Raw genomic sequence first — 27,080 nt, 5'->3', positions numbered from 1 at the left:
AAGAAGAAATTATGGGAATATAGTACAAAGTTGCTAATAAACTGTATATTTGCATCTCAGCTAAACACACACAGATATTTTCTATGTATTAATCTACAAGCTGAGCTATTAACTATTTGAGATAGTACAGTTTGCTGCTCCTTTTGTGCTCCAGCAGTATTTAAAGGAGAACTAACAGTTTAAGGTGAGAACAGGAGAGGGAGGCACCACACCCCAGCATCCCACATGAGGATCAGTGTTCAACTCTTCTCCGGGCTGGGCCCTCCATCCCTCTTTCTTCTGCACAAAAGCTGAATGTTCTGCCCTGTGGTCCCAGTGCCAAGCCCTGCCCCTCAGTTCAGCCACCCACTTTCCTTCTTCAGGACTTACCACAGCCTTGGGACTGCCCTAGCCCTGGCCCTGGCCCCAGCAAGCAGCCCAGTCTCTGTGTGTCTCCTACGTTTCTCCTGAACCGCCTATGGTCACCACAGTTACACAAATAAAGGCATTTCCAGCTTAGCAAACTTCATTATTTTTGATGTAAGTCTTGTCAAATGCTTCTTCCTCCTGACGTAACTAATAGAAAATTCCAGGAAATCATTCATAAAACTGAGGAAAATAAGAATGGATGTTTGGTCTGGCTGGAGAGACAAACAGAGCAACCAGGCAGGCCAGTCCTGGAAGACACACCGGGATGGTGCTCCAAGCTTTCAGGACTCTATTTTGTCATGGATTTTAATTCAGGATATGCGGTTTTCCTGTCACCTAAGTCATGGCATTTCTCCCATTTCTGGCTCTGTGGGAGGAGGATAAGATGAATGCTCCATACCACAGCCCAGGACTCCTCCCCGTTAACACCACTGCCAGCCCACAGGGCCCAGAGAGGAACGTGTGGCTGTTGGAACATAGCACTGCTTCTCAGGTTGAAGAGCAGAGAAAAAAAGGAGAATAAAGCAGAAGGACAGTGCTAAGGGCTACTGTTATCTCCCAGGCCCTGTCACGTTTACTTGCACTGCAACATTTTCAAAGCAGAAGTTTTCTGCTGCTCTGTGTCTGTGAAACCTCTTGGCTGAGGCTCACCACACAGCAGTACTAGGAATATCAATACAGCATTACTCATTTCCAAAACAAATGATTTAAACACATATTACTATTCTTATTTTAATACTGTGCTGATAAAGAAAAAAATAAAGCCTTTTAAATAACATTGCAGTAAAACCACACTACTATGCTTTTAGAATTATGTATTAAAAGCTATCAGAAATAAGTGCTAGAAATATCCTTGTACCTACCAGTACTCCTGTCATTGGTCACATAGCTTGTGTTGTTTGGAGACTAAATCTGCTTATTGTTTTTCAGCTCACTTTCTCTCATGAGCCTGCACTGCTTCCCCATGTCTTTTCCTTCTCCAGATAGCGACAGTCTCCTTTCAGCTTCCTTCTCTTTCTATATTTACGACCTCTTTGAGGATTGTGCCTTCACCCTCTGGTGCACCTTCACGCTGCCAGCGCTGTTTGCGTGGTTGCTCCGAAGAGAATTCCCTTTGCTGCAGCTTCCTGTTGCTATGTGACCTCTGTGCTGGTGTTCTGCTCCACTGTGCTGTGTGTGCCACGCCGTGCCAGGTCATACTGTGGCATTCTATGCTGTGCCCAGCCATGCCATGCTGCACTGTGGCATGTTGTGCTGTGCCATGCTGCGCTGCCTGGCCCTGCACACCTGCTCAGCACCCCACTCTTCTCCTGCCCTCTCCAGGGTTCAACTTTGTCCCCAGCACTTTGAGAAGCTGAGTCAGTGAAAGTGGACTGCATAATTCCAAGGTATGAGTCAGTTCATGTGAACTCCAAAGGTGTGCTCTTAAAGCATGTAAGACACCACAGGAATAAAGCCACCCCTCAGCCTGAAAGCAAAGCTCTGTTAAGGTTGATTTTTTGCATAACTGCTTGTAAAGCTTTGTTTTGTAAATTCAAGTAGGAATAAATTCTATTATGTTAAACTGTAACACCCTCCATGTCACACAAGCTTTGCATTATGTGCTGAAAGCTCCTTTTGCAACCACTTGAGCAACAGGAGGGTAAGTACAAAGTGGCTGGCAGCAGCGAGAGGCCTGGTTTGGTTGCTGGGAGTGAAGTCACGTTAGCAGAGGTCTGCCAGAGTTCCCCAGCTTGGCTGCAAGGCAGAGAGGCAGAGCTCAGCTCACAGCTCAGCTTCTGCTGCAGGTTTATCCCAGGTTCTGGTGGGTGCCCCAGCAGCGCTGCACTCCCTGCAGGGACAGCTGGTGGGCACATGGCAATGGTATTACTGCTGCCTGCTTCTGTAGGAACCTTGTACAGCACTGAGGGTAAAAACATGCGGTGAGAGAAAAGTGCATTCAAATAATGCAACTTCTCACACACACACTCAAAAAAGAAAAATATTTACAAACAATTCTGCCTTTATTTATGAAGTTTCCATGGTTCTCCTTTGTCAGATTCCATCTGTGCTTTCCCTGAGACGGTTCTTATGCCACACTCATTCTCTGCCTCTAATTTCCCAGAAGGCAAACACAATTTCATTCAGAGGCTCATCAAAGATTATGCATTTATCAAGTACATTTTAAGGCGGGATATTTGAAGGGGACAAAACAGTGACACAGAAAGCCCCATGCCTATGCCTCAACATCATGGGGCACTGCTGTATCAGGTAGTGCTACCTGCTCCAGTTTGGCTGCGGGCAGTGAGGCTACTGCATGGGAGAGAGGTCAATCAGTTCTCATGAGTGTCAAAGGAACAGCAGAATTGCATCCCGTGAGAGCTAGTCTGGTCCTGTTCAAACTTATTCCTGTACATAGCACGCATTTAATGTGTACAGCAGAGTTTCTACCTGCTCCTTGAATACCATTTCTACCGATTTGCATTGCTGTTATGTAGGAAATGGTGTCAAGCTGCAGGATGTTCCTGGCAGATTAATAGTGGAATAGGAGCAAATGCTGGTTCATAAGTAAGATGAAGGATATTAACTCAAAACAGTCAATAAATCCTTAGGAAATGTCCTGACCACTGTTGTTTATTGCTGTAAAAAAAAAAATGCAGAAAAAAATCCCATGCATTTTTTCTGTATGACATAGCCACCACTGGTATACAGAGTATATATTAGCAAGTCCTCTGGCTCTCCCTCAGCATTGTAGTCATCATAATTTGTTATTCTGAGGAAAATATGTACATATGTGCTGGGAGGGCTGGGGGAAGGAAATCATTAGTTGTTGGAAGCTGCACTCAGAAATCAAGGTTCAGGTTTTTCATTTTCTGAAAAGCCTTTTCATCCCCATAGCTTCAGTTTCTTATTTTTTTATTGTCATTTCAAATTTCAGACACCAGTTCTATGAGCTATTTACTTCATCCTTCCCCTTAGGGAACTCCTATTTGTTTAATCTCAAAAGATTCACCAGAATACAGCCATATGGCATTTGTGTGACATACACACGTGTGTGCAGGAGGAAATGAGAGCGGAAATACATCATCAGCATTTGAAAAATACGTTTACTGGACCCATAACCAGGAAGCAGCGATGAATGTCTGTGGTAATGGACAGAACTAAACCTCTGCTATCAGAGGGATTTAAAAGGGGGAAGAGCATATGAGGCAGGTAATTACATCTGCTTATTACTTAACAGCTTTTACTGGGATCTTTGCCTTACAAATGCTTGTCCCCTGTGCATTTCACCTCAGTATACATTCCTCCTGTCAATATCCTTTACGGACACTTTATTGACACACTTTTAAGAACTTCTCAGAAAAGGTTTTGGCTTGTGTGAGGGCTTCTAAGATTTCAGTACCTTATATCCTTGCCCCTCACAAGACATCATACACAAACTCTTCCAAAGAATGCATACGGGGTGACACCACTCTGATGCCTGTAAATCTACGGATAATTTGGAAGAATTAAACTACGAAGACTCTAAGCAATACTAATTAATTAAACAAGGCAGAGGAGTGTTTTAACAAATGCTTTCTGTCCACACAGCCCATCTATACTTTAAAGACAGAACACAGAATGGCCTGGGTTGGAAGGGACCTCTAGGATCGTGAATCTCCAGATTCATGATCAATTCAAAGACAATGCTATCATATTTCCATCAGAGTCAGTGGTATCTTCAAATACAATCCTTTGCCTCCTGTCAGACACACCAGCCTGAAGAAGCAGTTGACTTTCCTTTTCAAATCTACATTCTCTGTTGCTTTTTTTATTTCACAAGACATCCTTTCTGCCATTATTACTCCATTTATGAGCTTCTCAAGGAAGGCTAGGAAAGCACTGGGAAATAACATATCCTACCTACTGTGAGTTTTGACCTCATACTGGTTGCTTAGTCTGGGCTGTTCATTAAGATCACTGGCATCGTAACATCTGAGAAGTTCCTGGGAGTCAACACTGCCTGCCAACAGTGATCCCAGAAAAGGCTTTATGAATTTCCAGGTGAAGTGCTTCACTAAAGCAGACCAAACAGATTATCGGTTCCAGACATGGAGCCACAGCCTATTTTGCAGTAGGCTTCTCTCTACTGTGAATCTTTTGAGAAGGACTCAGTCTCACTGGGCAGCCATCTTACGGTGACTTGTGCAGCTTAACAGCTCACCTTTCTTAGGCACTATCTGCAGAATTGACTTTCCTCATTCTTTATTTAAGAATTGTTTTTTTTCTTTCTATGTATTAACATAACACGTGTGACTTTCTGAACAGCTCCTCCTTCTGTGCATCATCTTGCTCAGAGCTATGTACTCTCTAGACTGTTTTACTGAGACTTCTGGCCGGTGCTCTTGACTTCCTCCAGTAAAATGCAATCCTCATCATTATCATGCATGTAAAGGTCTGTATTTTGAATGCTGGATAAATGCTGATTATTTTGAATATTTTCCTGAATATTTCATTGATAGTCTCAGCCTGCCTGGCAATATTTCCTTCTTAGTCCTCATTATTTTAAATACCTCTCTCAGCTTGAATATCTAAAGATAAATCTGCAATTTCAAAGTTCTTGACAATTTTTTTTCCACTTTAGCTGTTCAAGTTTTCTGCAGTGTTTTTAAGGGTTTCCCTGCTCACGATGCGTATGACTTCTCAGAATCCCACAGCATTTCACAGGCCAGGATATCTTCTAATATCAATACACAAATATTTCTTGCAAACTGCTCTTCACGCTCTTGCTTCATAACAGAACCACTTGATTTCCTGAATCATGCAGACAATACGAGAGGATTTCATACATGTTAAGTACACGATGGACACAGAATAGCCATCCCCTGAGATGCCCTGATACCTTTTGAAGATCTTTAAAAAGGGAATCTGCATGTGGCAGTCACCTGGGTTTAGGTGAACATGCTGCTTATCAAATCCAAGTTTCATTAATTTATAGGAAAATTAATAATAGAAAAGGAAAACTCTTAGGTGTTAGACAAGAAAGAAAGAAATATTTTTTTCTCTATACAATATTACTCTGTAAACACTGCAGAAGCATCTAGTTCAGAACATGCATGAGTTTTATGAGAGGTACAACAAAAATTCTAATCTCAACTTACACTCTTTATCATTAAATAAACATGTTGTGAATTAGATGAGCGCTGGGCAGACAGACAAGTGCAGAATCATATGGCTAACCAAATGCATTATTTATCAGCTAGTAGAGCTTCTGTAATACAACCCTGAGCATTGACTTATTTATGAAGTGCAGTAAGAGAGACACTGAACTAGTGTACGAACAAAATACCGTTTCATATTCTACTAATACAAAAACTAAAAATGAAACTAATGAATATGAGCCAAAATGAGGCCATAAGGTTCTATCCATGCTTTAAGAAATATTAACACAAATATGTCAAAACAAATGAAGGCAGGCACTTATAATAACTGTGAAAGATGACACCAAGCTTCTGGTTTCTCAAGCCACCAAAGAGCTTGTGCATTACAGGCAGCAGGACTGATAGCTTCCCTTTACGTGAAACTCATCCTCCTCCTAAACACTGATGGCAAACCATTCCTATCATTGCCAAGCTTGGCACAGATAGAGATTGGGGTGGAACTGCTAAGACTAAACTACAGTAATCCTTTAAGTTAAAATTTGTCAAACAACACTGGGAAGGTAGCTCAGAATGCAAAATCTTTTTCTCCACACTTCTCTGGCCTCTAGGCTCTGCTGGCAGTGCCAGTGGTGATGCCCATCAGTGCCTCCTTACTGTGGTCCCACTGACACCAACTCTTTTGCAGAATCACAGGAGGCGATGGAGACAAACTAGGATTGAAAAATATCCTCTCTCTTCTTTAAATCAGAGTCAGAGTGCTGGTACAGTATCAGTAACTCCCGGAGAACAGCACTCCGGCATCCTGCTGCCTGGAGTTGAATTTCTAATCCCGTAACTGAAGTAGCTAAGATTGCCTTGCACAGTTCACTGACTGGCAGAGCAGTGCCCAAGGGCACTCGCTTTAACTAAGAAATGGAAATTAATTCCTATTATTGACACTGCTTTCATAAGACTCTGGATCCTGTGGTTCTTCATATGAACTACAGGAATCTTTTTGTGCCTTCATAAGCCACTGCACATCCAGTTACTGATGTTTTAAGTTGGTGTAACTGTTTCGGACAGTATTCTACAGTTTGCTTAACTTTAGGCAGGATTAATTTTTAAAACAACAGTGCCAACAATGAAACTCAAAGTGTCACCAATGAGCATACAGCTAAATAAATTATTTTCTCAATTATTTGTTTCACACACTAAACTAATAATTCTGACTTTCATTTTCTTACATTTTGTTTTTGTTTTTAGGTTAGCAGTCGTCCTGCATTTTCTCAATCTCACTCTTTCCAGAAGTGATGATTGAAGTTTTGCATGAGTAAGCTGAAATTTAAAAATTGAAGATCAAAGATGTGTTAAAATAGGAAAGCTTTTTGGATGAGGGAAGAGAAGAGAGTAGCAGGTATCTATCTTACCAGCTGTAAGGAGTGAGGGCGTGTGACATAAATGGTTTCCTAAATGTTCTAACACTGAGGAAAACTGAGCGCAAAGAAGCTACCGAGGCTCTCTGCTGTTATGTGGCCTGAAAAGAACAGTCTTTATGACTTGCTCTGCTTTGGCTAAGTTCCCATATTACCAGCAAAACAACTGCCTAGCAACCCAGACTTTCCCATAACATTTCCTCACACACATTGTATGCCCAGAAAAAAGTACAGCACCTAGTATTCTCTTTGGATAATCCCCTTATTTGAGAGCTATATTTAGTTCTTTGTACTCATTTGAGCTCTAGCTAACAAGGCAATTGCTGTCGTGACAGAAACTGCAGGCAAAGTCAAACCAGTCCTATCTGTGCCGCAAGCTGTACACCCAGAGCAGGTTATCTGTGCATCAGACAGACAACAAGCTTGCTGCTTCCCTCCACCACGTTTCCCCTAACAAAGGCAGGAAGCCATGACTGCTAGCAAAAAATGTACAAATATCCTTTCTATTGAAAATTCTGTTCTGTGAACAGAGAGGGAGGTCTCCAGCTTGTGCTTCATAAGGCTGGGGAAGTCCACCTGAAGACATAAGCAGTTCAGTAATTATAAATACATGCTGGTTGGAACATGTGAAATACTTTTTTTTTTCTTTTTTCATTTACTGCCTTTAAGGAACACATGCAGTCATACAGTAGACTTACTAGTGGTTATATTTTCTTATGTGACATCTCAGCTGCAGCAGCATCTTGCAACTGAATATTCAAACTGCTTTCCTCACAGTTTCAGCACTTTATCCTTCTACAGCTGATCCTGAGCAACATACTGATAGGACTGCTGAAAACCCCAATCTGCCCATATCTTGCATGGATACACAAGTCTTCTCATCCCTCAAAAAGACATCACAGTCTGAGAAACACAGTAGATAAGCTGCAACTATCATAAATAAGACAGCACTCTTAACTATACATACAGAAATTAAGGCAGCAACTTACTTGCAGTCTTCATAACTTCCTCAGAAACACTCTTTTCAAATACGTTCAACAGGAAATTGTGGTAATTAGGGGTAAGCTGCGTGCCTGTAGCATAAACCACCAGCTGCAAAGTGCAAAGGCAGCCAGCACTGGATTGGTGAGCTACAAGCAACTGCCACCTCCCCTCTTTGCACTTTATGTGTATATCTTAAACAAATAGCATGTGGAGAGAAATTCTTTTAACAAAGATCTGTATGAAATATGTCTGTGGAAAAGCTTGATTACTCCTAATAGTAGCCCCATGTTTGGAACAGTAATACCTCTATGACGTGCTCTGAAACCTAAAAATGAAAAGCATCCTGAAGGTCTTATCATTTATTACTGATTTTATCAGGAGATGTATTTTATGTCTTTAATAAAGGCTGTACTGACCTTTTACAGCTTCTTGGTCATATAGTTATGAATGTGAACAAATCAGGAGAAGTGGGCTGAGGCAGAATTTGGCCAGCAGTTATTCAGGGCTATGATTCTACCACCTTCTTGCAACAGTTTCGTAGAATCATCAAGGTAGGACAAGACCTCTGAGATCATCTAGTCCAACAACTGCTTACCTACCAGCAATAGCTCCCCACAAAAACACGTCCCTAAGTACCACAGTTACTTTCCTTAAGCATCTTCAGTGATGGTGACTCCACCATCTTCCTGGGAAACCTTTTCCTCTCATCCTTCTGGGAAGAATTTTTTCCTAGTTTCTATCCTGAATCTCCCCTGGAACAACTTGAGGCCATTCCCTTTAGTCCTATCACTAGTTACATGGGAGAAGAGGCCAACCCCCACCTTGCCACAGCCTCCTTTCAGGTAGTTCTAGAAAGCGATAAGGTCTCCACTGAGTCTACTCCAGACTAAAATGTCCCAGTTCCCTCAGCTGTTCCCCACAGGATTTGTGCTTCAGACCCCTCACCAGCCTTGTTCCCCTTCTCAGGACATGCTCCAGGGCCCAGATGTCTTTTTCATAGTAAGGCTTGTCCTGTGCTTGTCCAAGCCATGGGCTGCCAGCTCCTCTGTGAGAATACTGTAGGAGACAGTGTCAAAGTAAGGAGACTGCTAGCTGAAACCATGCCAGCTTCCTTCAGCCTTTAAAACAGGATTGACAGTCTCTTTTTTGTTTCCAAATTAGCATCTAGCAGATGTAGAAGGCTGCCACTAATATCCAGCTCGCAGAAATATGCATCTAACACTGTGAACCCATGGAAAAGCTCTGATAACATCTGATACTGCAGGCAGTTTGGCATGTCTTTAATAATTGGATTGCCTCACCAAGATTTATACTTTCAAATCTGCATTTTTTGTCAGTCCATTAGCAATCCCATTGGGTAATTAGATAAGGTAGAGACCAGTGGCATTCATGAAAATGGATGAAATGCTGCTAACAAAGTCATAACTCTAAGACTAAATTCTGATTGTTGTGACACCTGAAGAATTTAGCAGAGATGGTGTGGCTTTAGAAGTCAGAAGAATTACAGAAAGGAGCAGTTGCACAGGATTGCTGAAGGGCAGACCTAGCCTAGAGAATCTGTGTTTCTGGGCATAAGTCAACAAACCTGCAGAATGCCCTCAGGATTACAGTCTCACTTTGCAGGGTGAGTGATTAAGGAAAAGTATTTGTCTGTAAACTGAGTCAGCTTCATGGCATAGACTCCAGGAGGTCTGGCTTATGCAGCTACATATCAGACTGAAAAATCACTAGGCATACACATGTAAAAGGAAACATCTGTTGTAGCAACTAAAGCAAGTCAGCATTGCTCTGTTACATAACACAAGTGAAAAGATGTAGAGGCTCTCTGAAGGAAAAGTTCACCTAGTTCAGTGAAACTGCATCTGGTTTCTGTGCATTTTTCTCCATTAAACATACCCAATCCTTCCTCACTGCATTTTCAGATCATTTAAGCAGCATGGAGTATCTGGAAAAACAAAATTTAAACCTCTTGCTTCCACCGAATGCACCTGCTATGCAGGATAGTTGCTATCGTTTAACTTTGGAACTTCTTGAGGTACCTGAGAAGGTAAATCATAGAATCATAGAACTGCTCAGGTTGGAAAAGACCTTAAAGATCATTGAGTCCAACCACAACCTAACCAAACTAACAACCCTCCACTAAATCATGTCCCTGAGCAGTGACATCTCCAGTCCCTACCATCCCTACTATCTATCCCTACTCCCTACTATCTTCTTATCAGCAGATACATGAGATTCAGACACTGTTTACTCAGGGGAGGGAAGAACAATCCTTGATAGTTGTGTGTGTGGATGCATGACTGAGATGAGGGGGCTATTAATGAAGAATGCAAAAATGGCATGACTGAAGTGAAAAGGCTGTCTCCTGACACACCAGTCTTATTGCAATTAATTTAGAGCAAAAGGTCTTTTTGCTGTTGAATTTCATCTCTATTTCCTCTTTGTGTTTCTCTTACTGCTTTAACCCTTTCACTACTTTCTTTTCATCCAGCTCTTCAATGCCTAGCTTTCCAAGTTACTCTTCTTGCCAGAAAGATTTCTAGCAAGTAATGATATAAAAGAAAACAAAATTAAAAGTATTTTTGTGTCATAATAGTTTCTCTTTCTCCCACCTTCTTCTCTTCAAAGCGAAATGTTTTATGTAACAATTTGGGAGCTTGGGAGCTCCAAAACTTCCACTTTCTCTATAATCACAGATATGAACTCTTTCCTGAACCTCTGCACCTGTGCCAATCCTTCCTCATGCACACTGTTGTACTTGTGTGATATGATAAGATCTCTAATTCTTAATAATCCACTTGTTGGTACAGTATACAAAAGGACCAAATTCAATTTTTATGTCCTTAAAAAGTATTCTGAACTCATGTTTTCCTATCAAAATGCTATTATTGTCAGATTCTGTGACAGAAGTGGCCAACACTGATGACCTTAAATACATACTAAATTTACTAAATTTTTTTGTTTGACTGAGAGCTACAAGTCATACATAAAGAAGTAGAAGCAGTTCACGGGAAGTGATACCAACATAGCTCTGGAAGTTCTACCAACTTTGGCCTAAGTATTACCTGACTCTTCACTTTCTCCTGCAGCATTTTACCCAGCATCCCAAGTGTCATTTTTCTACTAGAGGTACATGCCATAACTATGTTAAGTGCCCTGGAGTCTCCATTTATACTTAGGAAGCTCATATTGCTTAGGATTCACAAACTAGTTACTTTTTTAACCACATCTGATGGGATGAAGTTCTCTTGATTCCTTGAGTTGAAAATATTGCTCTTTGTTTTAAATATTTACACATTTGCTGAGTCTCTCCATAACTTTGAATTCAACTATGTTTAAGGACATCCATTTATTGCTAGGATACTTAATGTAAAGTATTCACAAGAGTGGAAAGAAAAACTGGAGACTTCTTTCCATTCCCCTAACTGCACAAGTTGTCTAGTCATTAAGTTACTATTCAGCCACATCTTTTTCTTATTGTTTTGTAAAGCTGTTCATTTTGAGTTAAAGAAGACTGAAATTGTCTCATCCTATAACATCCTACACCAAACTGAAGCATCTCTATGAAACACGAGTTCAAGAATTCACAAATGAAGGATGAACAAGTGTTTAAACTCTGTTTAACAGCAAAAGTACTTTAAGGATATGCGGAATCAAATTAATTGAATAATAAATGGACCTAATCTTGCCAATGAACTCAGCAAATATTTGCTTAAAACAAAATTCTCAGTGTGGATTAGCTTATCTGCGTATGAGGTAGCAACAGACTATATGCAAAACATGAATTCAAATCCTAAGAGAATTTATTTAGTGAAGACTTGGCACACAGAAACTCCCATTGGGTTGTGCAGAAGTACCGCATCGCTTTGTGAGTATGAATTTTAAATTAGATGCCCAAATCTTTGCTTTTTCTGATGCAACACTCCTGAAGCTTAAATGAAACTCTGAAGCATTTTTCCTTACTAAGAGATACATCTTCTCATGAGATTAATGGGATTTACCTACTGCCATTTTCTCTTGGAATCCAGGCAAATGTTCAGATAAACACTGGTGAGGAAGATTCCTGCTACCACTGATTGTATTTGGACAGTTTTATGCCATTGCCTGCCATAGCATGAATCCCTCCATTGCATTTATCCAACTACATTATCTTGGTGAGACACCTTCCTGTTCCCACTGAAACAAAGGTAATTGCAAATACAGCCATTTTCTATCTGCAACAAATGCAAACAGTTCTCAGAATGATCAGATCTGCTTCATTAGACCTGTAATTTAGATCTGTAATTTAGGTCTGAAAACGAAGGCTGTAGAAGTTCACTGGGCTGAGAGACAAATACTTGTGGGCTAAATAATTGCTGTCCACAATCATTTTTGACATTCACTGAATGGAAAAAAAAAAAGCCACAGAAATTCCTACTATAACTGTGGATCTCTAGAGCCGATAGTACTTTCTATAGAAGATAGATGCTTATGCAACATTATTTTATTGGTTAATGAGGAGCTGTTTTGGAATTCAGACCTTTTGTTATGCAGAGCTCTTCCTTCACATTAGCTATTCTCATTAAGGAGCAACAGTCCTGAGTAACATCTATTTTTAAAAACGGTTCTTCCTTTTTAGTTTGCTTCTTCAATTAAATCACATTGCTTTATAGTGTGGGAACAGACAAGGGGAATTTTAAAATGAAGCATAACATCAAACCCTCCTTTTTTAAAAAGGGAAGCATTTTCAATTCAAAGCTCCTCTTAAGGAAGAACCTGTGGGAAATATGTGAATCACTGAAATGTTTTGGGGTGCTTCTGCTCCACTCCTTGTAAAGGTTTGTTCCCAGCAGTATATTTGTTAGTTCTTTGCAAACTACACATCTGAAATCAATACTGGACTCTTCCTTTTCAAATTCCAAAATGGAGATTGATTTCAGCCAGTTGAAATACAATATCCAAACAATTCCTAATCAAGCCCTAAGAAAATTTATTATCACAGCCAGAAATAATCACTCATTACAGGAATTCCCACTGTGCATGTCAAAGAAAGGAATGAAATAAAGAATCTTCCTGCCACACTGGATTGATTCAGGGCATTGTTAAGGAAAGATCATAGGCTTAGATGAGTTTTAGAAATGTATCGATGCTGATATTGTACTGCAAAAAGTGTTTACAACATGAGCAAAATCAATTGCTTTTGATTGCTTTATTTACCTCAGCAAGAACATAAATCATGGAATCTCTGTCAGACTAATGTATTTCCAGCATTTTCAGCTGTGATCCCACATGGTTAAAATTACTCTAGGCACTCAAAGCAAGTACTTAACTGTGGACTACCTTTCTTTCATTTTACTTGGCCATCTCCATAACTGCTTATCTTGACCTTATGCAGCCTATGTACAAGTTCAAAAATCCATTTATTTCAAACTTGTCTAACTCTGAAAGTGAAGAGGAAGGGTTACACTTCTGTGGTTTGCTCTTCACAGATATTCTGTTCAGCTTATTGTTTTCACTGTCAATGTTCTTTTGGTTCTATTAATACCTTGAGGCCTGTAGAGGTGACGCTCTGTAGAGAAAGAGCTCTAGATCCTGCTGTACCTTATTCATGATGAAAAAATCCTGAACTTGACTCTATTTGCTTGCAATTTACAGAATCTGGTGCAAACTACAGCATTCCACAGGTTTCTTTTGAGAATAAATTCATTTGAAAGAGTTTTTCAGTTAGTTGTAGATAATCTGTAAAAACCTAGTTAAGATACAGGCACCAAGTTTAATCTTACAACTCTGGGAGGTCAACCTTGTTCTTCTTTTATGTAAACACAGTGTACCTGGTTCACTCGAAGGAACAAACTCTTTTGTAATGGGAGAAAAAAGGTAGAACTCAAATTTTAAAGTAATTATTCAAAGAAGAAACATGTTTTGAACAATATTCTTTTAATCATACAAGTGATCTTTAAAAAAGATGAGCTGAAAGACTTTTTAAATGGTATTGCACTGATTTAGTAAATATAACATCAGGCATTGACACCAAATCTGTTTCGTTATGCGTACATGTCCACTTTGGTTAATGACAAAATATAATCTGTAATAATATATAAAGATGCTGAAAGTCCTTCACAGGGCAGGACACCCCATGAGAATCTATTATCATATTTATACAAATAATTATTTCTGGGAAATGCAAAACGTAACATGTAATGTGAGTTAAATGTGAAAAGTTTAGCCTCTCATTAAATCAATCAAATCCTCAACCCACTTCTTTTGTCACAATTTAAATGAGTGAAGAGACATACCAAGAACATTTATAGGTGTAGGTAGTCTAAGCACCAAGGATTATTTCAAAATGAAGTTCATGCTTTTAAGTACAAGCATATTCTGTAGTTCAGATTGCATGACCTTTGTAGTAGCAGGGTTTGAGATACCAGTATCAGTCACTGATATTTCCCTTCAAGTAAATTCCAGTTGCAGGCCAAACCTTCTCCCACTGAAGTAACAAAGAGTTTTTACTTAGTGGGATAAGAAGTTACTTTTTCAAGAAAATAACTTCTACATTCGAAAACTGCTTATGCATGAAGAGTTCACTCTTGACCTTTAAAAGGATTTTCTTAGACAATGACTGTTCTCAGGGTACATGAATCATCCCCACATTCTCATTCTGACTTGTGACTTATTTGCCAGTTAACAGCATCAGATAAGATATTCTCACCTAAGCGATACAATTAAAAACTATTGTGATGTTTCTCTTTTTAACTTTTAATCCCAGCTTTTCAGTCACAATCTTTCAGTCACTGGTTCCTGAGCTTCTGCTTAGCATTGGAACAGGGTACGGTGTTTTGAGTACTAGCAAGTGATTGCACCATGTATTTAAAGCACATATCACTGGAATGTTGGCATTAACAGCCTGCCTCCCCCATCCTCTAACACTTAGTGATGGTAATTTGTGATTTTTAAAGGTACACTTCACATTTCAGATTCATTAACATACGCTTTCAATGTAATGAAAGTTATTCATCAGAATGACAAAAACGTTTATTAATAACCAACACAAAGTGACTGCATAAATTGCTATGCATATGCACGATCCTGCAATGACTAAAATGAAGCAATTAACTTAAAATGCAATCCTGCAGCAGGCTGAGGCACCTTCTCACTGCCAGCGCCTCAGTATACGGTATGCCAGTACTGCTCACTGCGTTACCTTTGCATAAATAAGAGTCTGACTTTTGAAATAATGATTTCCCTAGTATAAATATGAATGGATATAGAAACACCCATCCAGGACAACTCATTTTCGCCTGATGGTTGATGCTCCTAGGTGGAAGTTATTCATTAAGAAATATGGTGTTTTGACATCTACCAGCGTCTCCTATTAATAATACTTTGCCGTAGGGTCTTTATGCAACTGGTGTGAAAGGATTCAGGCTAGGGCTGCATAAATTACCCACTGTCTCAGAGCCAATGTGTATTGCTTTTATCATCTGTAGACCATTGATTAAGCGAATAAACAGAGAATTACAATAACTGACTGTTTAAGTTAAGATGTTATTCACAAGATTTTATTTATGGAGAATTCCCTGTGGGAAGTAAAATCAATTCCTAGGCAATGGGCCATGAAAAGAAAACAGAAAGTGCAGAATATGAAAACACTGAGAAACGTGTACGTGCAACAGCTAGACACCAAATATTCTGCAATTGGACAAAAGAAAGACAGGAAAATTAACTACTAAATAACTACTAAGTAAAATCAGGTGGGCACTTATTCTTCACTTCATATTGCTTCAAGTACAATTCACCCTAGCATTTCCAAACAGGCCAATTTCTGTACTACATATTAGGCTAATGAAGAATACAAAACCAAAATGCAAACTCCTAAAGAGATCCACCTTAGCTGACCCTTTTCACATTTGTCATTGGGGTTCACAACCAGAGAATAAAAAGCCCATCCCTATTAGCTCTAAAAGCATACTTACTGCTTAATGAATTGAAGGTGTTTGAAGGTGTAAAAATTTACTGGCAGTATAACAAGCAAAGCAATGGCATTTGGGAATTCTTGTTCTACACTGACAAAAATTTGGTGTGGAAAGATCTGTAAAACAACTTACCTGAGGTCATTCATCTTGGCAGTGATAAAAACAACAGTGACAGCAATCAAGTCTGACAGTCCTTTTCCTTGTCTGTTCCCTACAGAGCGTAAACAGAAGGACTTATTACCGAAGATATTCACAGGTACAGCCATTATTATTACTTCAGGAACTGATGAGTGAATGTTTACAAACTCCCCTTTAATGATCTCTTAATGTTACTCATTCCCTATTAAAATGTTGCAGAACAACTGGTAGCTTAAACTTTAAAGAACTGACAGAACTCAGAAATTACATATGTTATAATGTAGATATATTAATTATGTGATAGATACGTTGAGAAGTTTTAGTGTTTCCTAATAGTCTGAAAAAGTAAGATGCCATAACATACTGATACAACACTCAAAATGTATGAACATTGTTACAGAACCTGTCATCAGTTTAAAAATGTGCTAACTCTGTGCTATAGAAAATAGTTAAATCTGCATGACACAAAACAAAGCCAACAAACATCTCCAGAGACTGTGGTATCAGTTGCCCTGCTCTGCACTCGTGATGTGTCTGTGTATGTTCTACAGCATGGTAGGGCTCTGTAGCAAGTGCTTGCTATCCTGGGATTTCAGAGTAGGACACTGCTGCTCTCATTTACAGATGAGAAGCACGCTGACCCTGCTGCAATTAAAGGCAGATTGTAAGTCAGAATTTAGCTTCTGCAGTAAACTGGAGTTACATAGCAGAATGACTTAAGCACTACAAGCAGATGCCTGACTAAAATCAAATACGGCCTGAAGAGAAAAACAGAGAGGTAGAGAGAAAGGAAGGTGAATGAAGGAAGGAGGAATACACGCATCAACAGAAAACATCCAAAAGAGGAACCAGAAGCTAAATGCTCTGTGTAAAAAGCCCAAAATACCAATGCAGAGCTTGTGTGTCAGGGCCTGGCTGCCACCAAACCCACACATTAGGGGCCCACTACCCCACGGCAGAGCATGTGGCAGCAGCTGCTGTGCCGGACCCAGCAGAAGCTCTGACACTGCCTCATTTTTTACTGCAACTCAAGGGCTGCATTTCATTTCCACTTAAATACCGAACGAGGGATTTCACTGGAATTGTTACAACTAATTACAGGCATGAGGATAGCAGGATTTACTGTGAACAGCCTGGAAAGACCAAAACAACAGTTGTTTTGTTTCGTTTAAAAAGCTGTTAGTTTTTTCAGCTCCAAGGAAATTAAAGAGATGGCAAGAAATGAGATTGTACAGATTGCCCAAACTGGTGTTAATTACTTCTTAATCACTGAAAATTAAATTAGGCTTGAAATATACATTATTTATTTCCTGTCTGTTGTCCAAAAATGGTGTATATTGAATTATAATTACAAGAATATGCAATTACATCCTTATTAGAAGCTATAAGAAGGATATTCTGGCTGATGAACACAGAACTCAACAAATTTAGAGCACAATGTATTTAATTAAAACAGTAAAATAAAGAACGGCATAAAATATTCTTTCATCCTAACTTATTTTTCTTACAGCTTTTCATTTTTAAATACCCTGAGGGGCTGTTTAAATGTTTCCAATGTTGCAAGGATTTGTTTTCCTGCTATTTTACAATCTGAAGAACTTGTCCTTGGTCACGACCATCCGGAGTCATTCTTAGATCTCTTGGTACTGATGACTGGGGCCTAAGGAAGCTTCAGGTAGCACAAACTGTAGGTATTCTGTTCTGCTCCCTAGCACTTTGATGGTCGCAGATCTTTCAGGAATACAGGGATTCCTGGTATTTAGAAAATGGATCCCATTTTAATTAACAAAATAGCTTTCCTTTTAATAACATTACATTTATTGCATTTTGAGGGAGCTGAGCAGCAGCCTGGACCTGCTCTCACAGAAATCAATGTCAGTATTAATATTAGGTAGAACAAGAGGACAGCTCAGACCTAAATATCTCTTAAACCTTTTATTGCAGTAGAGTCCAAAGCTCAGAGCAAAGATCACGTTCAGAAGATTCAGTTTTCAGTGTGACAGGTTATTTCTCAGAGACTGCTTGCAAGGGCAGCACTCTCTGACACTGTTTTTCATCCAGGCTAAACAAGAAGTCAATCCAACCATGTTCCACAGTGCACAAACATGCCATACCACTTGCTTTTCTTGAAGTTCCCCTGTCATTTCACAACTTGACTTATGATAAAAGCATCAGTTGTCCTAAAGATTCAAACCTCAAAAGTTCAGGAAGAGATTTGGCTCAACTATGGATATTATACTAAAGTTTTATTCACAGTTCTAGGGCTGCACGAGGTGCTGGAATGAGTCTCATCTTTTGACTTGAGAGCTTGGCCTTCCTGCCAGTTCCTTTGCATTTTATTTTCAATAACACTGGTTTCTAGTTGAATAGAAATAGTTAGATCCATCTTGGATCAAAAATAGTGGATTTTCCCTTAAAAGCACTGAACTGACTGGCCAGTTACACCTCTTGGCAGGTTGGCTACCCAGGCAGATATCCTAAAGCTGCCCCAGAGCCCTTGAGAGATCATCCTGAGATGTGAGTGAGGGGGAAAGGAACACATGTGGGCAAATTCTGAAGGATGGGAAGAGCTAGGAGCAAGATGCGTGTTATTACAGGAGAAGATGGTTTCTTTGGCACTCTGCTTCCTCCTGAGAATTAGGCAGCCCCGGGCTACATGAAGGAAGAACAGCTATTAAGATAGGTAGAAGAGAGGCTGGCTGGAGGGCAGCACAGGCTCCTGTAACATGACTGACATGATGCTGTGAGCAGTGTTCAGAAAATAGGGATGAGATGTGATAAAGGACTCGGGAAAACCTGCAAGGACTCAAGCTAAGAGTCAACTGAAACACTGCTTGGGATTTCCTTTTTTCCTTAATAGCAATATTTCTTAACTATGCTGATACTTCCAGGGGTGCAAGCAACACCAATTACACCAATTAGAGGTTCACAGTAACGTTTTGGGTAGTACCAGAAAAAACTGACTGTGATGGAGTTGGGGGCATTTGTTACTTCCAATTTAATATATCCAGGTCAAACATCCTGCTGCTGAAAATATATAACAAAACCAAAGCACACATATAACATGCTTTCAGGAAGCAACCATTTGCATCAAGCTGCACAAAGAGTCAGAAGAAATGCTGTCTTCTCTGTCTCTCTCAAAAGCAATCTCCTTTGTGAATTAAACCAAATTGCTAACCTACAGACATAATAATAAAAATTTAGTTATACCCTCCCTTTCCCTTTCAGTCTGCACAACTGCCTTTGCCCTAAAATGAGGACTGATTTATACCTCAGCCTAAATTCTTCAGGAAAATTGCATTTAAAAAAGATCAGTCAGAGAACCTGAAAGCGGATTACCTTGGTGAGCCTTGCATCAGCTGACAGTCATTAAGAAGGGCGGTGCTGAAGACCCTGTTTCACACCTGAATCTCAGGTTGAAGCAACAATATATCATTACAGTTCTCCATAGCAAGTATCATTGTAGGAACTCCACACAGAAGCAGTCTCCAGAACGAGATGTTACCTTAGTGGTGGTCAGCCCTTAAATGGGATCTAGGAAAGGTTGAGTCAAGCTCCACCCCTTCCAGGAGCACAGCTGAATTACCTTCACCTGTGCTCCTGCAGCTGATCTGTCACTTGCCTCAGATGGTTAATCAGAGGTTCAGGCTGTGATTAACAGTTTCCCATACACTCATATAGTTAAATTCCTCTGCAATGAACTTGGACACCCACAGCTAGATCAGGCTGCTCAAAGCCACATCCAGTCTAGACTGAATGTCTACAGAGATGGGTCTTCTACCACCTCTCTGGGCAACCTGTTGCAGTCTAAATCTCCCCAATCTCCCCTCTTCTAGTTTGAAACCATTTCCCCTTGTCCTGTCCCAGAAGATCCTACTAAAGGGCCTGTCACCTTCTTTCCTACAGCCCAAAATCTAGGTGGATATTCTGCATACTTCTGTAGTGGTCCAGACAATATGTAAAAGAAGCGAAATTTCACATTGTTGATCACCTTTAAAGCTTGGGGGAAAAAAGCCTACAATAAACAGGATTTTGTGGAGTAGGTCTTGATCCACAATGGGAAAAAAATGTCCATCCTCCTCAGGACCACAAAATGCTGGCAGCATCATATATGAAGTACTAAAGCACTAAACTGACAAACTCTGCAATCGCTGCAAAGCCAAGAAGAGGTTGGGTGGAATGGTCTGGAATTAATGTCTTGGATTTCCACATATTTACTGGGCCAAAAATAGGAATTTAACAACTTGTCTAATGACTTTTAAGGTGCAAAGTCTTTCAAATGTCTCACGGAAAGGTACACATGAATTCTTGGTAAAGATGAATGGGTAACACTGGTATGAAAGGGATCTAATAATGGAATAAATCCAGCATTATGCCACATATGTAAGAAGTAATACTTTCCCACAAACAGACATTAACTAGGAAAGAAACATGGTTTGTTTTTTATTTTTTTTAAAGCCTCAAACTGTTGCCCTTGACCTTCACTGAAGATGAATAAAAGACAAGAGAAGAAACTTCAATTAAACAAATAGAAAAGTGATTTGCAGCCCATTTGCTGACAGCCACCTAACACTGTCTGGCAAACAGCTACCAGTCTGTGTAAGAAATCTGTTCAGCTAGGGAGCAAAGATGGCTACAGATGGAAGTGGTTGTGTGTGGGGAGCCCAGCCAGGGGGTGACAGAGTGGCTTCCTCAGGAGTTCCAAGATCTGAAAGAAAATGATGCGCCAAAATCTTATTTTCCATAAAAGCATGACAGGATTTTCAGCCATCTGCACCCCACTGTTCTCCTGAGAGACAGCAACCTTTAACATACCAGCTTTCACTAAAAGAGGAGTAATGGCTAATTTGATTTCTAAGCCATTAATACTATTCTTTTCACAGAGCTGACGGTAAGTGTGACCTGTTGTCTTTGCTTCCCCTGCTGCTCTGTATGTCTGTGGAAAACTGGAGCACAGAATTGGATGCTGCTGCTCACACTTCACTAAAATTATCTCCAAAAGGCTCTATGCATCCAGAACTAATAAGAAGAGAGATTTCTAAATCTCAGGCCAAATGCAGTCCTACAGGGATAGTGTTTATCCTATAGGATAGCAGGTAAATCCAGCACACGGTACTTTGGAAGGAGTCACACATATTTACACAGGAACTGAATTCGATGCACAGTTTAAAAGTTCTCTCATGAGAATTGTGTATTGAAATATACAGAAATCAAAAGTGGGGTTTTTTATTTTTTTTTTAATTTTCTTTTTCCTGTCTGGGGATGGGCAGATTTTTGCAAATAAGGCCATACAAATAGGCACTGTTGCTCACATAAAAAGGAGCAAGTAATGTCTACTCCATTGCAACTTTAAATCTTTAATGATTCAGCCATGTATTGGTAATTGTATTTCAGAATTTCATTTTTTTTTCTTTCATTCAGTCCAGTGGAACAGAGCAAGAAAAGTTACAATGAAAGCATCTCTGAGCCCAGGTTACTCAAGGGAAGGTCTGTAAGTAATCTGAACCCTCAACAATGACTTACTTTCTGCTCTTTCATGTTCTTCTCCAGCTCACCCGTCAAGGATAGATCAGAGTCAGCTATCATCCTAAACATATTTTTGAAGCACTGGAGAGGAAAAAGGATGTGATAACAATACAAGATCTACCGGTAAAGTGCAGGAAACTGAGTTCAGTGTTTTAATAATCCATATGTAATTATTAGAGAACTCCCTGATGGTTTTGCTGGAACAAGCATATTGCAACGAAACTTTCCAGCACTTGCATTGGATGTCTTAGAGTGTACAAACTTACATGTTCATTTTTTGTTTTTTTTTTTTCCAGATGACCTATCATTGCTAATATCTGCCCTATCTGAAAACCACTCTGTGTAGATAGCTACTGTACTGGCAGATAGAAAATCATGAACAAAAGAGGAAGAAAGAAGAAGGGAATCAAGCCACCAAAGGAACTAGATGTCAGTTATGCAAGTTAGTGCCATTCTTCAGGTCCATTACTGGGAGCTGTGGTGAAAGAACTGACTAATTACCTTGGAGCATAAATGAGCATGCATTTAAAATGTCCACAGTGTTGGCACTCTGTCTTTGCTGAGGTTTCCACTGTGGCTGTGCCTTGAGTTGTAACAGTTGACAGTAACCATGAGACAATATCAGAGGACAGGAGTATAGATTTTTCAAATAAGCCTCCAATAACAATTTGAGAAGTCATGAGGTTCAACAAAAACAAGGTCTTGCATTTGTGTTGTAGCAACCATCAGTACAAGCTGCAGCACAAAAGGTTAGAGCAGAGCCCTGCTGAAAAGGATGTGGGGGTACTGGTGGATGGGAAGCTGGACATGAGTCAGCAATGTGCCCTCACAGCCCAGAAAGCCAACTGTATCCTGGGCTGCACCAAAAGAAGCGTGGTCAGCAGATCAAGAGAGGTGATCCTGCCCCTCTGCTCTGTGCTGGTGAGGCTTCATCTGGAGCACTGAGTCCAGATGTGGAATCCTCAGTACAGGACAGAAACATGGACCAATTAGAGTGCATCCAAAGGAGGACCACAGAATACTTCTGGGCAACCTGTTCTAGTGCCATACTGTTCTCAATGTAAAAAATTTCTTATATCCAACTTAAATCTACCCTCCTTAAGTTTAAAACCATTTCATCTTGTGCTATCACAATGGACTATTAGTGTGTCCCCTTCTTTCTTGAAGCTCTCCTTTAGATACAGAAAGACCACTATCAGGTCACCCTATTTCCTTCTCTTTTCCAAGCTGAACAGACCCAGCTCACTCAGCCTGCCCTTGCGGGGGAGGTGTTCCATCCCTTGCATCATTTTTGTGGCTCTCTTCTGGACATGCTCCAACAGGTCCACATCTCTCCTGTTCTGAGGGCTCCACATCTGGAGTCCTCTGCTGTTTTACTCAGAACATATAAGTCCTGTTACCCTTTACAGAGGGTATCAGGAATCTGAGTAACACTAGACATCCTCATCAGCCAGCTTTGATGGCATAGCCCAGCATGTACACATTTAAACTTAGCTACATGCCCAGGGCATTCAGTTACTAATTGCTTCATGTGTTTGTCTCTTATGCCCACCAGCCTCAGCTATTTCCCCAGCTGAACAGTGCTAATGACTTTGAAAAGCAGTTTAAGTGGAAGATAAATTCCAATTAGTAGGTAAAAAAAACCCACAAAAACACAAAACCTTGATCTAAAATGTGGTAGGACATATCTTTTTAAAGTCTGAACTACTTATACAACTGACAGCTGTATCTGCTCAGTGTACAGGGAAGGTGCCTCCCTCACACAGCCAACACTCGCATTGCACGGCGTGTGGTGTTTACGGATGCCCTGAGTGATAATTATGAGGCCAGATGAGAAGCACTTTCTGAGAAGTTTGTGCAGGTCAGCAAGAGCATTAATTAAATCTGGTAGGAGGTTTCAGTAGTAGAAATTCCACTTGACAGGCACAAATCATTGCCACTTTCCCAGCAAACTGTTGAAACGTTCTGTGCCGCTACAGGTGGACCCCAAGTCATTTCACATGCTAAAAATTTTAGGATACAAACTTGGACTCTACATTCTTAAAAAAAAAAACAAAAGCCAGCCCATTCTCTACATTTTGGAGACTGAGAGAACTCATGGGCACAATTTCTTTATAAATCAGCTCTAGTTTAGCTTTTGTTTTTGGTCATTGTATTTTTCCGTCTTGTTTTTCTTATTCTGGCCACAGAATTGATTGTTGATCAGATTTAAACTACTGGCTCCCATTTTCTGGTTTAGAGTCATATTCCAACCAAAGACAGAAATTAGTGTTTAGGTCAGGGGAGGGTGAGGCATTCATAACATTTACAAAGAGAGGACCAAGAGGAATCAAGGGACACACCAAAAGTTCCACCTGTGCTAGATAGCAGTGTGCTGCACTGCAGGAGGTAACGCCACAAAGGACTCCTTGGAGGAAGCCTTCAGTTTACTGAAGAGGGGAAATTCACAGTGTATGAGCTGTTCCTCCTTCTTTTTTCTCCACTCAAATAAATGAGTTGCCAGGAATGCAGGAGCCGGGCAGTATCTGTACGAACAGTTCTGTAGCCCTGGCTCAAGGAATGAGCAGAAAAGTAACAGGAGCTCTAAAAAAAGCATATTCTTAGAAACCACGTCATCCGAACAGATGCAGTGCTGTTAAAGTTCACTGGATAAACTAGGTTTTATTTTCTACAGCATCTCTTTAAATACGGTAACAAGAAGTCAGCAGGTTCATGGGTACGTACCCACTGGAATGTTTTTCTGAGCATTAATAACCGCACAGCTCGAGGTTCCAGCTATGCAGGCCAAAATAAACATCAAACAGTTTTTTGTTTCAATCTCGCACAGAACCTCTGGGAATTACATTGAAACTTCCTGTTTTCCTTCCTATCTACCATGCTTTTCACAGCCTACAAATGCAAGCTGGAGGAAAGCTTTGAGGGAATTACAACTGGAAGGCGATCAAGAAACAAGCAATTTGAGAGTAATGCAAATGGCTTGAAAAACATGCCTGTGATATACATGTCTTGTGAAAAGGAAAGCATTCATCCCCGATCCCATTCTGAGGTGAGGTCCTCGTGCTGAACCTCAGCACAAAGCTGCGCTCCAGCAGATCCTGGATCTTCACAACCTCCTCCACCACTTTCTGGGGCTGTGTGCATGGACAGGAACAGAAATGTTGTCTCTGCTCAGGGATTTTAAATGGAGCTGGAAACAGACTCTCATTTTGCTGAAGAGCGGCACTCCTCCATGTACAAACACTTTGATTGGGCTTTAGCTGCTGCTAGTTTGCTTCCTCTTTGTCCCTGCATGTTCTCTGTTATTTTCTTCGCCCCCACATCAGCACAGGGGGAGAAGAGCCCCCCAGCACTGGGAATGCCTGTTAATGATTTTGTAAAGATTAGATTTCCACATAGTCAAATAACTATGATCGTGGGGGACAGAACCCTTGGTCCACTATTTCACAGCAATCCAGAGTTGATAATGGGGGACAGCAAAGTCCTGAATGACTTAATGTTTCTTGATGTACAAAGATCCAACCTGACTGCTCTTCAGAGGCTGCCGCTTTGCTGTGTGACAGGTCCCAATGTCTGCAAAGGACCTTAAATCCCACTGACAAGCTGCTGAATATTACCATTCAACCAGCATAAAAGTTGAAACACTCTTTGCTCTATTTCCTCATTAAACAGAAGGAAGCACATTTTTTTCACCAGCAGTTAATATGTATCTCATGCTCACAGGAAATTTAAGAGGGATTTGTTCTGAAAATAATAATTGCCATTTCTCCCTACAGTACACAAACCTCACGAGTATCTATAAATCTGCTCCACTTTTTTGGGCCCCAATTCAGCAGTAAACTAGGGCGCTCATTTACGACCCATTTTCTATTATTAGGAATAAACCATTTTTTTGCATTAGTAACAGATACCAGAGACCGATACTGCGATAACAGGAAAGACAACATATTGACATTCAGTGCAATAAAAACAGGTGCATAGCAAGCTTATTTTTTCCCCAGGTTCTGGGAAGCAGATGGTCATTATGCCATTATAAATAAATGCCAAAAAATGTTAGGTAGAGTTTTTTTCTACACATCGTGTTTTTTCATCCACGTCTCAAGGCTTCTTATAATCGCGAGAGCAATTATATATCCCGCATAAACTCCTAGTGCAAAGGATTTCTAAACAGCATTGATTCACAAGGCCACACTGAGCCTGTGTTAATAAACCCTTTCAAAACAGATTATTGTAGAAAACATGCCTGTGGTTTTGTAATGAATAGTTCCTAATCATTAATCCCTACCAACGCTATAAGTGCAGGGGGCTAGAAGTTCTGAATCCTACCCTCCCTTCCCCCCTCTAAATCATTCTCACATTACTCTGCTTGAGCAAATAAATGCAAAGCAGCAAAGTGCCATTTCACTTCCACTGCAGTCTGACTTTTCAGCAGAACATTGCCAGTTTGAGTCAGGCCCACGCCTCCAGAACAATGAGGTAAGCACCAAATGATGGCATTTAAGACTGAATAAACTGATGTGCTTGGCAGGCTGTCTAGTGCTAGACCTTCTCCACCCACCCACACATCATGACTGCACATGAGTGCAAGAAAATTAGAGCATCTCCTTTGAAATGTACATGCATCTCTCTCAAGGGCCCTCCCTGGATGATCTGCCAGCAAACGATGTGTTTCATGTGTTGCTGCTAGTGACAAGGGATCCCAGCTATTCAGACCTCACAGTGTTAGTCACTTTCACACCCCGTGCTCCTGTGGCCACCCCCAGCTTCTCATTTCACCAATTCCACATTACAGCTGTGCATCCTTCCCTCTTTCTATATCCACGTGTGGTCAAAGATGAATTAATGGGCAGGATTTCTTCTTCACACGTTGCCACATTTTCTCCTCCTGTTTTCTACCACTTTCCCTCAGCATCTACTGATTCTCTAATAGCCTTTGTTCAGCTTGGTGTTACCAAAACCTGGGCTGGATAGACTCGTCCTGATCATTTCATGTCTCTTCATTCTCCCCAAAGCCTGTCTACTCACAAGCAGTTAAAAGATGAAAAGAATGCAAGTGGAAATTATGGTCTTCGTTTTCAACAGTGTTTCCCAGTACTTCTGTTAATGGTTGTTCTTCTCTTTGATGCTCCATCTCCTGCTGGAAGCAGTGCTTTTGTGGGGCATCCAGTTGGCTGCTCTTCCCCAGGAAGCAGGGTGTGTGCCAAGGAGCACGGCTGGGCAAGGCTGAAAAGCTGTCTTAGACCTCTTTTCTCACTGTGGAGGTGTCCAACAAGGACCATGTGACAGGCGACCCTGAATGTATTGGCTCTGCAGGAGGTGGAGGCCAGAACAGAGCAGGAAAGCTTCTCTGCCAACAGAACCCCTTGGACATCTCTCACCCAGACAGTAAACCACCAGCCAACAGTACCTTGGAGACTTATGCCCTGCTAATGTATTTTTAAAACCAGCCGTCCTTTTCTCTTTTGAGATGATTTTCTTCACAGTAACACTGATATAGTAGTTTCTAAACCCTTTCCTATGGGCCCAGAAGGGGAAAAAAGATT

The 27,080-nt window shown here is 40.6% G+C and overlaps 1 protein-coding gene and 1 long non-coding RNA gene across 5 annotated transcripts in view; one reads left to right on the top strand and one right to left on the bottom strand.

Annotated features, from left to right (window-relative positions):
- The window catches only part of CEP85L (centrosomal protein 85 like), a 129,915-nt gene extending 121,906 nt beyond the window's left edge, over positions 1-8,009 (bottom strand). Inside the window, exon 1 of one of the 3 annotated variants that reach the window (XM_015858641.2) lies at positions 7,930-8,009. In XM_015858641.2, the coding sequence (XP_015714127.1) occupies positions 7,930-7,942 (13 nt within the window). In that variant the 5' untranslated portion in view covers positions 7,943-8,009. Of the gene's footprint in view, positions 1-1,271; positions 1,665-7,929 lie in introns of those variants that run through there. The other 2 variants (XM_015858642.2, XM_015858643.2) reach the window with 2 other exon arrangements.
- LOC116653118 lies at positions 1,661-22,261 on the top strand. Of its 2 annotated transcripts, none has more exons than XR_004306488.1 (4): positions 1,661-1,796; positions 16,031-16,132; positions 21,565-21,663; positions 21,837-22,261. It is a non-coding gene; the product is annotated as an uncharacterized LOC116653118 (long non-coding RNA). The 2 variants fall into 2 exon arrangements; XR_004306487.1 differs by having other exon boundaries at positions 16,094-16,132; positions 21,837-22,259.
- The last annotated feature ends 4,819 nt before the right edge of the window (positions 22,262-27,080 follow it).

Source organism: Coturnix japonica, chromosome 3, assembly GCF_001577835.2.
Source record: "Coturnix japonica isolate 7356 chromosome 3, Coturnix japonica 2.1, whole genome shotgun sequence".
NCBI lineage: Eukaryota > Metazoa > Chordata > Aves > Galliformes > Phasianidae > Coturnix > Coturnix japonica.
The sequence above is the reverse complement of the archived record's forward strand: the minus strand, read 5'-3'. Positions and strand labels throughout refer to the sequence as shown.